Genomic DNA, 16,446 nt, shown 5'->3' on the forward strand with positions numbered 1-16,446 from the left:
CATGTTGTAACGAGAGAGTTTTTTTTTCCTACAGGAAGATCAGCAGATGTCTATCCTGATGGATGCTGTGTTAACAATGGAAGATCTGGAGCAAGAGGTGGAATTGGTGTTTATTGGGGTCCCGGAAATCCTCTGTAAGTAATTCCTGTAATGGATTTTTTCTTGTTTCAGTCTACTCTACAGGCTAAGTAATTTTTACGTTTTTGTAGATGAACTTTGGGGCTTTGATGTTCGTTTTTGCCCAATTGAATGATATAGTTATGTCCTTTTTAATTAATAAACTTTGTATACATTTTATAAACTTAGTATACAAGTATATATAAATTTACTTTTCCAGAAATGTGTCAGAAAGGCTGGAAGGCAGACCAACAAACCAGAGGGCTGAACTTCAGGTACTTGGCACTTAGCATAATGTTGATGCTTTGTAGATTAAAAACTATTCCTGATAAATATATTTCTCAGTTATATTATCCAACTTATGTGTATAGAAACTAATGGGTCAACCCCTTGTTATACTGGTTTATGGGAGAGGGGGCCTGTTCAGACTTACTCACCAGCGTAATGGAATATAATGTTTATCCCACACAGGCGAAAGGTAAATGGCTTTTTTTCCTACATGTGGTTTAACCCCTTAATAACATCTGACGTACTAATACGCGTCTGTGCCCTGGGACTTAAGAGCCAGACCCGTATTAGTACGTCATGGCGATCGCGCGCGCACACAGGCTGTGCGGGCGCGATCGCCGCCGGGTGTCAGCTGATTGTCACAGCTGACACCCGGTACTATGTGCAGGGAGCGGTCACGCACCGCTCCCAGCACATTAACCCCCGCGATGCTGCGATCGAAGTCGATCGAAGTCGATCGCGGCATTGCGGGGGCAAGGGGAGGTGATCGCCGATACTCACCTCCTCTTCCGGCTTCCAGCGCAGTCTGCAAAGGCTTCCCGGGTGTTGCCATGACGACCCGATGTCGTCATGACAACATCCGGGTCACCAGAGAGCAGGAAGATTGCTTGGACATGCGCAGTGCATCTCCAAGCAATCTTCACACTGTGCACTTCTGACAGCCTTCATGGCATAGGGATGGTGCTCCATTCCTGTGCCATGCAGGCGATCAGAAAAAAAAAAGTGAAAGTCCCAGAGTGGGACAAAGTAATAAAGTGTATAAACTGTGTGAAAGTGGAAAAAAAAAAAAAAAAAAATGTGCAAAAATATTATAAAAAAATAAAAAAAATAATACACCAAAAATAAAAATATAATGTACCCATCAATAAATATTATTATAAAAAAAATAAAAAAAAAACAATAAAAGTACACATATTTGGTATCGCCGCGTCCGGAACAACCTGACCTATAAAACTGTCCCACTAGTTAACCCCTTCAGTGAACACGGTAAAAAAAAAAAAAAAAAAACCAAGCAAAAAACAATGCTTTATCACCATACCGCCAAACAAAAAGTGGAATAACACGCGATCAAAAAGACGCATATAAATAAAAATGATACCGCTGAAAACGTCATCTCGTCCCGCAAAAAACAAGCCGCCATATAGCTCAATCAGCCGAAAAATAAAAAAGTTATAGCTCTCAGAATAAAGCGATACTAAAAAATATTTTTTTCTATAAAATAGCTTTTATTGTGTATAAGCGCCAAAACATAGAAAAATTATACAAATGTGGTACCGCTGTAAACGTACTGACCCGAAGAGTAAAGCTGCCTCATCAATTTTACCACACGCGGAACAGAATAAAAAAAAAAAAAAAAAAAAACAATTCCTGAATTGTTGGTTTTTGTTTATTCTGCCTCCCAAAAATCGGAATAGAAAGCGATCAAAAAATGTCACGTGCCTGAAAATGGCACCAATAACAACGTCAAGTCATCCCGCAAAAAACGAGCCGTCACATGACTGTCTGCCAAAATTTGGAAAAATTATAGCTCTCAAAATATGGCGATGCAAAAACTAGATTTTACAAAAAATGCGTCTTTTAGTGTGTGACAGCTGTCAGTCATAAAAACCCCATATGATTCTGGCATTGCTGTAATCACACCGACCCGAAGAATAAAGTCGTCTAATCACTTATACCGCACAAGGAACGGCGTCAAAAATAAACTCTTGAGTTAGGATTGGGCTAGGGTTAGGGCTGGGTTTGGGGCTAGGGTTGTGCTGGGGCTAGGGTTGTGCTGGGGCTAGGGTTGTGCTGGGGCTAGGGTTGTGCTGGGGCTAGGGTTGTGCTAGGGTTAGGGCTGGGGTTGGGATTTTTTTCAAAAGTAAGAAAAAAAGATGACGATATGGCGACTAGTGTTGAGAGCAAGTGCTCGCTACTTGAGTTTGCATCGGGTGCTCTGGTATGCATTTAGTATCGTGGGTATTTGAGTGACATGCTCGAGTCTCTGCCCCATATGCTTCGCGGCCAAAAAACTTTACGGGGATTGCCTGCCATGCACGAGCGATCCCCGCATGTTTTTTTTTGGGTGTCTAATAACCGTGAAACATGCGGAGCAGGGACTCGAGCATGTCACTCGAGCACACGCTGTACATGGTGCATACCTGAGTACCCGATGCAAACTCAAGTAGCGAGCACTTGCGCTCAAGAATAATGAAAACTTATTCAATATGATGACCTAATGTAAACAAATAATGTGCCGTACCTCTGGGTTCAAAATGTTCACTATACACCTTAATAAAATCTTTGAGGGGTATAGTTTCCAAAATGGGGACACTTGTGGGGGAGCTCCACTGTTTAGGCACATCACGGGCTCTCCAAACGCGACATGGTGTCCGCTAACAAATTGAATGGAAAATCGGCTCAAATTGTTAGCGGACGCCATGTTGCGTTTGGAGAGCCCCTGTGTGTCCAAACATTGGAGCTCCCCCACAAGTGACCCCATTTTGGAAACTAGACCCCCCAAGGCACCTATCTAGATGCATAGTGAGCACTTAGAACCCCCAGGTGCTTCACAAATTGATTCGTAAAAATGAAAAAGTGAAAATAAAACACTTTTTCATTTTTATGAATCAATTTGTGAAGCACCTGGGGGTTCCAACTGCTCACTATGCATCTAGATAGGTGCCTTGGGGGGTCTAGTTTCCAAAATGGGGTCACTTGTGGGGGAGCTCCAATGTTTGGGCACACAGGGACTCTCTAAATGCAACATGGTATCCGCTAACAAATTGAATGGAAAATCGGCTCAAATTGTTAGCGGACACCACATTGCGTTTGGAGAGCCCCTCTGTGCCCAAACTTTGGAGCTCCCCCACAAGTGACCCCATTTTGGAAACTAGATCCCCCAAGGCACCTTTCTAGATGCATAGTGAGCACTTGGAACCCCCAGGTGCTTCACAAATTGATTCGTAAAAATGAAAAAGTGAAAAAAAAAACACTTTTTCATTTTTATGAATCAATTTGTGAAGCACCTGGGGTTCCAAGTGCTCACTATGAATCTAGATAGGTGCCTTGGGGGGTCTAGTTTCCAAAATGGGGTCACTTGTGGGGGAGCTCCAATGTTTGAGCACACAGGGACTCTCCAAATGCAACATGATATCCGCTAACAAATTGTCGGCTCAAATTGTTAGCGGATATCATGTTGCATTTGGAGAGTCCCTGTGTGCCCAAACATTGGAGCTCCCCCACAAGTGACCCCATTTTGGAAACTAGACCCCCCAAGGCACCTATCTAGATGCATAGTGAGCACTTGGAACCCCTAGGTGCTTCACAAATTGATTCGTAAAAATGAAAAAGTGTTTTTTTTTTCACTTTTTCATTATTACGAATCAATTTGTGAAGCACCTGGGGGTTCCAAGTGCTCACTATGCATCTAGAAAGGTGCCTTGGGGGGTCTAGTTTCCAAAATGGGGTCACTTGTGGGGGAGCTCCAAAGTTTGGGCACAGAGAAGCTCTCCAAACGCAATGTGGTGTCCGCTAACAATTTGAGCCGATTTTCCATTCAATTTGTTAGCGGATACCATGTTGCATTTAGAGAGTCCCTGTGTGCCCAAACATTGGAGCTCTCCCACAAGTGACCCCATTTTGGAAACTAGACCCCCCAAGGCACCTATCTAGATGCATAGTGAGCAGTTGGAACCCCCAGGTGCTTCACAAATTGATTCATAAAAATGAAAAAGTGTTTTTTTTTTCACTTTTTCATTGTTACGAATCAATTTGTGAAGCACCTGGGGGTTCCAAGTGCTCACTATGCATCTAGATAGGTGCCTTGGGGGGTCTAGTTTCCAAAATGGGGTCACTTGTGGGGGAGCTCCAAAGTTTGGGCACACAGCAGCTCTCCAAACGCAACATGGTGTCGCTAACAATTTGAGCCAATTTTGCGTTAAATTTGTTAGCGGACACCATGTTGCATTTGGAGAGCCCCTGTGTGTCCAAACATTGGAGCTCCCCCACAAGTGACCCCATTTTGGAAACTAGACCACCCAAGGCACCTATCTAGATGCATAGTGAGCACTTGGAACCCTCAGGTGCTTCACAAATTGATTCATACAAATGAAAAAGTGTTTTTTTTTTCACTTTTTCATTGTTACGAATCAATTTGTGAAGCACCTGGGGGTTCCAAGTGCTCACTATGCATCTAGATAGGTGCCTTGGGGGGTCTAGTTTCCAAAATGGGGTCACTTGTGGGGGAGCTCCAATGTTTGGGCACACAGGGACTCTCTAAATGCAACATGGTGTCCTCTAACAAATTTAACGGAAAATCGGCTCAAATTGTTAGCGACACCATGTTGCGTTTGGAGAGCCGCTGTGTGCCCAAACATTGGAGCTCCCCCACAAGTGACCCCATTTTGGAAACTAGACCCCCCAAGGCACCTATCTAGATGCATTGTGAGCACTTGGAACACTCAGGTGCTTCACAAATTGATTCATAAAAATGAAAAAGTGTTTTTTTTTTTCACTTTTTCATTGTTACGAATCAATTTGTGAAGCACCTGGGGGTTCCAAGTGCTCACTATGCATCTAGAAAGGTGCCTTGGGGGGTCTAGTTTCCAAAATGGGGTCACTTGTGGGGGAGCTCCAAAGTTTGGGCACACATGGGCTCTCCAAACACAACATGGCGTCCGCTAATTATTCAAGCAAATTTTACAATCAAAAAGTCAAATAGCGCTCCTTCCCTTCCGAGCCCTGCCGTGCGCCCAAACAGTATTTTTTCCCCAAATATTGGGTATCTGCGTGCCCAGGGGAAATTGCACAACAAATTTTGGGGTCCATTTTTTCTTGTTACCCCTGTGAAAATAAAAAAAATTGGGTCTAAATTAACATTTTTGTGAAAAAAGTTAAATGTTCATTTTTTTCTTCCACATTCAAAAAATTCCTGTGAAGCACCTGAAGGGTTAATAAAGTTCTTGAATGTGGTTTTGAGCACCTTGAAGGGTGCAGTTTTTAGAATGGTGTCACTTTTGGGTATTTTCTGTCATAAAGACCTCTCAAAGTGACTTCAAATGTGATGTGGTCCCTAAAAAAATGGTTTTGTAAATTTTGTTGGAAAAATGAGAAATCGCTGGTCAACTTTTAACCCTTATAGCTCCCTAACAAAAAAAAATTTTGGTTCCAAAATTGTGCTGATGTAAAGTAGACATGTGGGAAATGTTATTTATTAACTCTTTTGTGTGACATATCGCTCTGATTTCAGGGCTTAAAAATTCAAATTTTGAAAATTGCAAAATTTTCAAAATTTTCGCCAAATTTCCGTTTTTTTCACAAATAAACGCAAGTGATATCGAAGAAATTTTTCCACAATCATGAAGTACAATATGTCACGAAAAAACAATCTCAGAATCAGGGGGATCCGTTGAAGCGTTCGAGAGTAATTACCTCATAAAGTGACAGTGGTCAGAATTGTAAAAATTGGCCTGGTCATTAACGTGCAAACCACCCGCGGGGCTTAAGGGGTTAAAGACCTGTAATATTTTTTCTCATTCGAATATTCAAATAATTTTTGCATCTTTTTTTTCTTTTCTTGACCTGTTAGGTGGGGTATAATGTTTATGTAATTTTCATACTTTGGTTTCCCCAAATTTATAACAAAATGACACTAATGAGTGCTGTGGTTTTAGAATAATTCACCCTTTCATGACAAGCGTCTTTAGTACTTTGTACATCACTTTTGACTGTTAAGATCTGCCATAATGTGATCCATAGACAGACACCGGCTTCTGGCAGTGACAGTGGTCTCCAGTTCACTAACATTCTTGGGTTTCCATGCTGCAACCTCCTTCTTCAAACCTCATCAAAGGTTTTATATGGGGTGCAAGTCAGGCGACTGTAATGGCCACTCCAGAATTTTCCAGGACTTGTTCTGAAATTGAAGACCTGATGGACTTTGAGGTATTCTTGGGATTATTGTCCTGATGAAAGGTCCATTGATGCCCAAGCCTCAGCTTTCTCACAGAAGTGAAGGCATAACATTTTCTCATAGGATTTCTAGATACTTGATGGAATCCATCTTGCCCTCTGCGCACAGCAGGTTTCCAGTATCAGAGGAAGGAAGGAAGGCATACCCAAAGCATCACGAGCTAATTCCATGCTTCACTACAAGCATCACGAGCCACTGCCATGCTTCACTGTAGGCATAACTGAGCCACCACCATGCTTCACTGTAGGCATCATCGAGCCACTGCCATGGTTTAATATAGGCATCCTCAAACCACCACGTTTCACTGTAGACATCAATGAGTCACCGCCATGCTTCACTATAGGCATCACCGAGTCACCGCCATGCTTCACTGTAGGCATCACGGAGCCGTCGCCATGCTTCACTGTAGGCATCACCGCTATGGTTCACTGCAGGCATCACGGAGTCACTGCCATGCTTCAATCCATGTAGCAGAAAAGCTCCAGTTTCGTTTTGCTTCTCAGAAAAAAGTCTGGCTTATTTACATTGTTTTGAGCATATTTTAACTGTTACTTACTCTCTTAATGTAAGTTTATGAGAGCCTCGTTCTGAGTCTCATAGGCTTACATTGAGATAGTGACTTCTGGTCACAGAAAATGCTGAAGTGATCTGCCAGTCATAACTGAAATCACGTGGTCCAAGAGAGTAGCAGCGATGGAAACGACAGAAGATGGTGACCGGTAATTACTACACACAGAGCATAAATGATTGATACCGGAGGTGAAGTAATAAAAAAACGCTGAAGTGGTACTTTAACTTTGAACATGTGAATTATACTTCCAACTTTATCTCTAGGAACATTCAGTGCCTTTTGTATCGTTTTATATTCGTCTCCTTGTTTGTGAAAGACAATGATCTCTTAACTTTTTAGACCGATCTCTTGACAATGCAAGAATATTGCTGTACTGCAGACCATTATTCTTAAGAAATGAGCTAAAATTCTTCAGGAACACTGACTGGAGATTGTGTCTGGCTATCAATCCCATGTCCAGCAGGTCATAACAACCAAAGGGGCTCTACTAAGTACTAAAGTCTCCTGTCATGGAGGGGGGGATAATTCTGAGACTGCAGTAGTGATTAGTGGCATTTTTGTTTTGTATTTGTAGAAGCCGTTATATTAATTGTATTGAGCAACATACATTTTTCTTGCTTCATTAGTTTACAGCAGAAACTTGCAAGGAGTGAATGAATAATTTTGATTACAACTTTATATAAAAAAATTGCTCTGTAGACTTGTTACTTCCAAAGAGCAGATAACCGCTTAAAAAATTGCATTAATTTTTTAGCTCTGTGCTGCAATAGCTTTTCTTAATGTACTGATTGTGGCACAGCACAGTTTGGTGCATTTTTTAAGGCAATAAGGACTTTTTGGATTTAATCCTTTTTTCTGCAAAATAAATTAGAATCTTTACTGTGTGAACCTAGCTATAGAAAAATGCTCAAGTTCTGATTCCCTGGTAGAAAAAAACACATGCGTGTATATAGAAATACACTTGCATTATAAAAAGTGTCCCATTCCCCTGTTATGACCCACATCACCATCACTGGTCTCTGTTTTCTTCTGGTCATACAGTCACTTACTGTACAATCACTATATGCAAACAGCGGTTGAAATTTCCTTACAGACATGAACGGACACTTCTTCATATGAACAAATCAGCATGAAACTTATATCAGTCTTCCTTTATTAGGCAGCCAGAAGAGCGCTACAACAAGCCCATGATAACAATATTACCAGTGTGACTGTTCATACTGACAGCGAGTATACTGTTAAGGGTAAGTAGGCTTACAGTTTGAATGACTGTTTTGTATTGGAAAGCTTGTGCAAATGGCATAAATCTGTGACCTATATTAACCCCTTACTGATACATTTTGGTCCCTGTGTTTGATGCTGGGTCAGGAGCTGAGCCTGCATTATACCCAGGAGATGCTGACTTTGTCACCGTCAGGATCTGCCTCTTAATACGTGTTAACCCCTTAAAAGCCACTGTCCGTTTCTGGCAGCGGGATTTAAGTTTCACGCTCTGGGGGGCACGCTGTTGTGGGGTGACAATAGGATGCTATGGAACATGCTGAAGACCACCCCATGCTTGCCATGATGATACTCCTGTGAAGACCAGATTTTGGTTGAGCTTTATTGGAGACCATGATTTGCTCTGTACACTGCAATACAGTTGCCTTGCTGTACAGTATATACTGTAGAACAAGTGGTCAGATTATCACATTTTCAAGTACCCTAAGGGGACTACAAAAAGAAAAAAAAAAGCAATAGTAAAATTTTTTTTTAATCAACCCATTTTTACTCCACTAAAAGTAGAGGTGTATAAAAAAATCAGTGTAATCGATATTGACGCGTCTGTAAGAGTCCGATCTATCAAAATATAAAATATTTTAACCAGTACAGTAAACGTTGTAAAGAAATTAATTGAGATGGCAGAATTGCCGTTTTTTGGTCACTGCACTTTGCCAAAGAAAAAACAATAATAAGTATTCACCCCAATATGGTATCAATAAAAACATCAGGTTTCCCTGCAAAAAGCTAGACATCAAGTGACAGAAAAATAAAAAGTTATGTGTCTCAGAAAATAATGACACAAACTATTGAATTTTTTTTTTTTTTCATCAAATTTTATATATATTTTTTTGCAAATGATAAAAAAAAAACCTATGCATGTTTGATATCACAGTAATCGTACTTACTTGAAGGATCATATTAGCAGGTCATTTTTTACCACACAAGTAATGACATAAAAACAAGACCCCCAAAAAATACAATTTTGTTCCGAATTAGTTTTTCTCACAATTTTGCAATACTTGGAATTATTTTCCCGTTTTCAAGAACATTGAATGGTAACATCAGTGATGTCCTGCAAAACAACAACTCATCCTGAAAAAAAACCCCTAAAAACGAGCCCTCATACATATTTGTCTTTGGAAAAATAATAAAGTTATGGCTCTTGGATAAAACAAAATCACAAAAAATAAAAATTAGACCATAATGTGTATTGTCACTGCCAGTTTTCTCTAGTAATGATTTCTCATGGTGATCATCTCATTGGAAACTGATGAATGGTTTAGGTAAAGACTCCAGACTGCTCACATCTCACCAGAGCCTTCTGTCAGACACTGTATATCCTGGGGATATTTCCCTATCAGAAGGCCCTGATGTATGCCTCTGTATAGCCATAGCATGGCTGATGTGCCCACTGGTCACAGTATCAAATATCAGCGTATAGGGGCCTGCTGACTCATATCAGCCTGATGATGGCCAAGAGGATACTCCTAAGCCTCCATATAGTGAATTTGGCCAATAAGTAGGTTCAGCATAGGCACTGAGAGGATAAACAGTATGTGAACAAAGCTTTAAAACTACTGTATATTTAAAAAAAACAACAAAAAACTGAAATTTATTGCAGTGTCTGCAAAAGGAAAAAAAAAACGAGACAAGGCCCCTTTAACTGTCCTTTCTGTATTTATGATTTAGGTATGACCGAATGGATGCCAAGATGGAAAGAAAACGGCTGGAAAACTTACAATGGTGGAGATGTGGCCAATAAGTCAGAATTTCAGGCGCTTGATAGATTGTGTGACGGCATTGATGTTAATTGGGTAAGTTGCAGTCGTCTCATGCCTCTTTTTCCTTACAGTTATTACAGGGAAGCACTGGAGGACTTTGTATGAGTCTTGTCTGGATTGCTAATCGGATAGGATTTGGGATAATTTAGTGATTGCTGGGAGTCCGACCGGTGGGACAGCCCCTTGATCCCTAGAGTGGTTTCCAGACCCCTGGTCTAGATTGGAGCAGACTTGGGGGTCAACTGACTCCCTTCAAATATTAATGGAGCGGGACTCGAGTATGCGCACCTACAGCTCCATTCAACATGGCCTGTTCTTGTGGTTCCCGACCCCCATTCTGAGAATCTCTGAGGGTTCCATCAGTCACACCCCTGGTGATCAGTAAGTTATTTCTGTGGATGGGGAATAACTTGCAATCTGGGGAATAAAACCTTTAATTACAGTAGATAGTTGTCTGCCCAGCAATGGCTTGGTTGATTGTTTGGCTAACTTGCAATCTGGGGAATAAAACCTTTAATTACAGTAGATAGTTGTCTGCCCAGCAATGGCTTGGTTGATTGTTTGGCCCAGCAGATATCTTCTGACTCGTGCATACACAAGAGCACTCTATGAGAGCGTAGCTGGCAGACACCCGGTGGCGGCTCATGTCACCGAGAACAAAAGAATCAGCAGTCCAAAATGTTGCATGCCGTGTCCACAACGTCATATGGCAGGGAAGAGTCGTAGAGACCCCATAAATTGGAAACATCCCAGAATTTATACTATTTTAAAAACTGCACGCCTTAAAGTATTAAAAACTGCTGACAGAAAGCTTGTGTAAGGGGTTTTCCAGTAAACTCCTGTCCCCCAGCTGCAGTTTGTTTAAAAACAAACAATTCTTTAGTCACCCTCCCTAGGTCCAGCACCGAGTCTCCACTGCAGCTCCCAGTAGACAAATTCTTAGCTCAGCGGCTCCGCCAGGTTTAGGCAAAGATCTCTCTTAATTGGCACCAATGCTTTCGATAATAACACACCGAGAGTGAGGAAAGCCTGGTTGTTCTACAGGCGATGGTGCCTCTGGAATGATGAATATTTAACAAGGGCACACTTAAAGGGGTATTCCCATCTCCAAGATCCTATCCCAATGTGTAGTAGGTATAATAATATTCGCAAATACCTCCAATTAGAAATGTACAGTAGTATATTTTTTCTGATACACTGTCTCTTTCCTCATGTGCAGGCATTGCAGGACCTTAGGTATCCATGGTTACGACCACTGATATAGCGACAGTTAACTAGTTGCTAGTGGTCCTAACCATGTATACCTAAGGTCCTGTACATGAGGAAAGAGACACAGTGAATCAGGAGAACTATATTACATTTCTAATTGGAGGTATTTGCGAATATTATTATTATACCTACTACATATTGGGATAGGATCTTGGAGATGGGAATACCCCTTTAAAGTCCCAAACAATTTTCCCTGAAATTTTCAGGATGTGGGGAGGCCGTCTTGGGGCTTTATATTGATATCCATTTCCTCATAGATGCAGTGCCCGCTTCGCTCTCACATAAATTGTACAGCTTTATGCCATTCCTGGCTCATTTGTTGGGAAGGTATTGATGAAAGGGTATCCTTGAACAAGGGATTTGTTAATGGCTGCATGTTTCTGAGGGGCATATACTGGACACATTTCTCAGTGTAGTGGGTTATAATGGGGCATATTTTAAATAGATGATTGGGGTTGGGCAATGGGCATTATTAGTGTAATGTAAAAAGTTTTAGTAATGCTTTAAAGCAAGTTCTGAACATGATGGTGGCAAGCAAAGGGGGAATGAATATAAAATGTTGCTACTCCAAGAGATAAAATCTTGCTAAAAAAGTGTGTGTGTTTTAGGCTATGTTCACACATTGAGCTTTTTCTGCGCTTTTTTTCTACAGGCAGTAAAGAAACTGATTACAAAAGCAGGTTTTTGCAGAGTTTTTCATGATCCCAAAGTTCAACCTTGCTTCCACCACAGAAGCATGAACACAGGTCACTAATGCCAGACATATGTGAAACCATTTTTTGAAAAGGGGCAATTTGATCAAATTGTTTAGTGGAAAAAGATGTTTCTGTTGGAAAAAATAGTCACTATTCTGAACAAAAAAGTTCATACGGGTTCATGAAAAAATAGAGAATTACAAATGTAACAGCGGGGGGAGGTGAATTATTCAATTCAAAGAATAATTTACCTAAGACATTGGGATAGCTTTGAGTTTGTAGGACACTGTTTACTTTTACACCTTGGTCGGCCAATGTTTATTTTGTATACATCACTAATTTAATTAAACTGTAATAATCCTAAACTGCCATTCTCAATTTCCATGAACACCAAAACATTATGGTTTAACTTGGGAAAATCACAAAATTTAAATGAGTTTCACATACTGCTTCTCATTCTTTTTTTCACTTAAAACGCAGCAAAACATGATGCCTGCATTTTTTTGTTGCGTTTTTGCACTTATCCATTGCTTTCTGTGGGTGAAAAAACGCTGAAAGAAGTGATATGCTGCAGTTTGCAAAAACGCAGCATTTTTCCAAATCATTCAGGAAAAAAAAAACAATGGGTGTGCATGAGATTTTTAAAATGTCATAGACTTTGCTGGTACTGTAAAATGCAGCCCTGGTTGCAAAGTGAGTTTAACATACCTCACTCATACATTGCCAGTTCTTTAGATGTCACACAGCTCAACTTATAAAGACCTCACAGATTGTCATTGTAATGCCTCCCTTATGCATATGATGTGGGAATGCAATAATGTTGGATCGTTCTGGAATGATGCTCTAGATATACACTTGAAACCAGAAGTTTACATACACTATATAAAAAGCATGTTTTTCTCAATATCTGACATGAAATCAGAATAAACCTTTCCCGTTTTAGGGAAATGAGAGAGAGAGAATGTTTTAAAGGCATTTTTATTACTTACTGCAAAGTCAGAAGTTTACATACATTTCATTAGTATTTGGTTCCATTGTCCTTAAACTGAATGACTTGGGTCAAGTGTTTGGGATATCCTTCCACAAGCTTCTCACAATAGTTGGTCGGAATTTGGGCCCATTCCTCCTGACAAAACTGGTGTAACTGATCCAGGTTTGTAGGTCGCCTTGCTCACACCTGCCTTTTCAGCTTTGCCCATAAACTTTCAATAGGATTGAGATCAGGGCTTTGTTCCCAGTGATTGTAATTATTTGAAAAATGTTCAATAAAAAGAATCTGATAAAAAAAAAAGAAAGAAGGGTATAGCCACCTTGAGTTCGATGGTGTACTTTGATCATCATGGACTATCATACATATGGAGAAGTGCCACCATGCCATGATGGTCTTACATGTTAAAATGAAAGGGTTTTGTTTATAGCTCATTGCCTAGGAGACCGACTGCTGCTGTGTAACTTGCAAGCGCTGCACTGAAGCTGGTCAGGATTAGGAGGTCACGGCGCGCGCCAGTGATCCCAGCCAGCTCAAAAGCAGTGCTAAATAGAAAAGAGCTTGTAAGCACTGTGCATTTTAGCAGTAGTGATCGGTCACCTAGGAAACGAGTTATAGGCAAAGGAAAAGTGTTAATATTTCGAATGGCAATTTTTTTTCAGAAACAGATTGTAAAAGTGCTAGTTTATAGAAGCAATGCCCATTTATGTACATGAGAATATACGCTCCCAGAAACATATGAACATGTAAATCATATAATGTTTTTCTTACAATCATATTCAGTTCATTGAAATTCGTGCAATATATATATTTATATTTTATAAACCTTTTTTCTTAAAGTTGCCCTTTTAATAATTTTGCCTGAATGTGTCTGAATCTTAGGCCTTTGCATCCTACATCATATAATGGAGGTAATCACCATTTCTTCCCCTTTTCTGCAGAAACATGTGCCCGGACACAGTGGAAATGCAGGAAATGAAATGGCAGACCACCTGGCAAGGAGTGGAGCACAAAAATAAGATGCAGGCTTTCATCTCGTACGTTACAGGAGCTAATGTTTTTTCTTTAGTTGCTTTTTGTGAAGGTTGATTATATAATACCAGTAATGCAGCAGTGAAGGCTCATATAAAGTCACATTATTTACAAGTGTTTGTATGTACAACTATTACATTTCAGGAAAAAAGCCAATGTGAGTTGTGTTATCTTATGTTTTCAATAACACTGCATTTAATAAATGTTACAGTTCAAAGCACCCCTCTTGTATAATATCATGGCTCCGAGAAATGGTTGTATCATGGGAAAAATACTCTTGTGAAAGTTTGGACGATGACTCAAGTGGTAAAGAAAGCACAGCGGTCCTTGTACACTGAAATACAACATGTGGCCCCAGCCAGAGGAGAGTCAGGCACACAAGTGGGATCCACACCCTTCAGTGGCTATAACTTAATTTGGAAAAGCCCTTCAAGTGAAATATTCAGTAAATGCAGTTATTACGGCAGCTTCTTTTTGTCCAGTCTTTAGGGGTCTGTAAAAGTAATAGCACCTCCTATTCTATCATATCCCGATGTTAAATAGGAGAAAGCAATAATGAACATTAAACTATAAACTTTGCATACTTACTTAAACATACATCCGGCTTTGCATTAAAATGTATAATGGTATTTAGCACACAACTAAAAGTGGCACAAAAAATGTAAATGTAGGCAGTGATTGAAAAGGCAAAACACTGGTTTAGCAAATCTGACTTTTATGCACACATGCCTCTCTCCTACTATGTCTGGGAGACTCCTACAAGAACTGATCCTACCATTTTGAGGATTCTGTGACTCTCTTATGGGGTCGTCCTTATTGTCACCATTATTTAGATATATTGCTGTCACATTTCTGAGGGTAATGTGGCTGATACTTTTCAAAACTATAGACACATTTTGGGTTACGCATAACCTTCTAAACTGATTTATGACCAAGTTTGATTTGTTCATTAATCAGCTTAGAAGATGGTTCAGGAGTAGAGAGAAGGGAACAGACCTGAGCTGTCAAGAGATGCTCACTGAGAGAGTCACAACCCATGCAGCATTCAACCACGTACAGTACTGTGATACATAAAGGCTGTAGAAGCAACGCAAGTCATTTTTATTTATTTTAACAATTTCTGTAATACAATTCTGGATGGATACAGTACAGATTTGAGCAACACAAGAATCAGTTAAGTATTGAATATGGTAAATCTTGTAAGGTTCTAAAGAAAAAAAAAGTTACTGAGACACAAGGTCATGTCTTCAGATCAAAACGATGTTATCCTAGAAGTTAAAGGGATAGTGACATAGAAAAGATTAAAAGCTCTGAAGCAAGTAGTGAAGGGGCATTCACTCCCCCCCCCCCCCCCCCCGCCTCCCTTCTCTGTTTTTCAGTAGCACAAGAGCTGGCAATCTAGTTGACACTCTTAGAAATAGACTTATACAATGGGCCTGCAGAAGTAGGAAATTAAAATGCAGGAAGTCCTCAAGTGCCAATGAGGATGTCTTTTGTGTGAAAGACTTGAGATGCATAGAACAGTCAGGAAAGGCCTCTTCAGTTTTGAAAGAAATCAAGCGAATATCTAACCATAGCTATTGTTCATCCCTTCATCAACACATCTTTGGCAGACACCGAAGCACCAAAAGAAGATGATGAATATTGGACTTTGTATATATCTGATGGGACAAAAATTTTCAGGTTCAGAGTGAATAGGGGAAGAATATGCATATTCTTTAATAACTGGAACCCCTGCCTACAAGCCACAGATAACTGACACCAGCCATGTCATGTTTGGTCTTTGGGGAAGGGTAAAATCCCAATAAAAAATATGGCGGCAATCTCTTAACTTCTGCACTTGTCAGGAGTGAAGATATATCCTAAGTTCAGAATTAAATAAAATCCTGAAGGGCTGAGCACAACCCGGCCCACATGAGGTCATTACGGGTGAGGAGGGGTGGGGGGTAAATTCAGTTGCTGATAAAAGGTCATGGCAAATTATGATCTGGGTTCCTGTAGAGAGATACATATCAGTGTATGCATGAATCCCGTTCACTGAACTTCTCGAATCAAAGTTCTCTCCTTCGGCTAAGTTGGCTCATCTCTGTGAGCAGCGTAGTAAGTTTCTTGTCTCCTTTTTATTTTATGTAACTATATGCTGTATTATTTTGTCCCCTTTGTAAAAACTGCCTATCGTTCTGGATTAAATATAACATTTAATAGTTCTCTTTTTGTTCTGTAACCCGCACCTCAAAACCATACGATACCTATCAGGCGTCGAGTCAGCCTGTTAAAACGACTGGTGGTGGCAGCTAATAATCTTTCTTGGGTCATCATGGAGGTAACAGTGACCGTACAGGGGTATATACACTGCTCAAAAAAATAAAGGGAACACTCAAATAACACATCCTAGATTTGATTTAATGAAATATTCTCATTGAATACTTTGTTCTGTACAAAGTTGAATGTGCTGACAACAAAATCACACAAAAATCATCAATGGAAAT

The 16,446-nt window shown here is 40.2% G+C and overlaps 1 protein-coding gene across 1 annotated transcript in view; it reads left to right on the top strand.

Moving 5' to 3' along the window:
• Positions 1 to 16,164, top strand: part of LOC141258932 (ribonuclease H1-like) — a 31,129-nt gene extending 14,965 nt beyond the window's left edge. Inside the window, exons 3-7 of the mRNA XM_073674203.1 lie at positions 35 to 134; positions 338 to 392; positions 8,089 to 8,173; positions 9,882 to 10,006; positions 13,867 to 16,164. Coding sequence (XP_073530304.1) covers positions 35 to 134; positions 338 to 392; positions 8,089 to 8,173; positions 9,882 to 10,006; positions 13,867 to 13,944 — 443 coding nt within the window. The 3' untranslated portion in view covers positions 13,945 to 16,164. The remainder of the gene's footprint in view (positions 1 to 34; positions 135 to 337; positions 393 to 8,088; positions 8,174 to 9,881; positions 10,007 to 13,866) is intronic.
• The last annotated feature ends 282 nt before the right edge of the window (positions 16,165 to 16,446 follow it).

Source organism: Phyllobates terribilis, unplaced genomic scaffold (assembly GCF_046119375.1).
Source record: "Phyllobates terribilis strain yellow unplaced genomic scaffold, ASM4611937v1 Scaffold_3__8_contigs__length_932513732, whole genome shotgun sequence".
Classification (NCBI taxonomy): Eukaryota; Metazoa; Chordata; class Amphibia; order Anura; family Dendrobatidae; genus Phyllobates; species Phyllobates terribilis.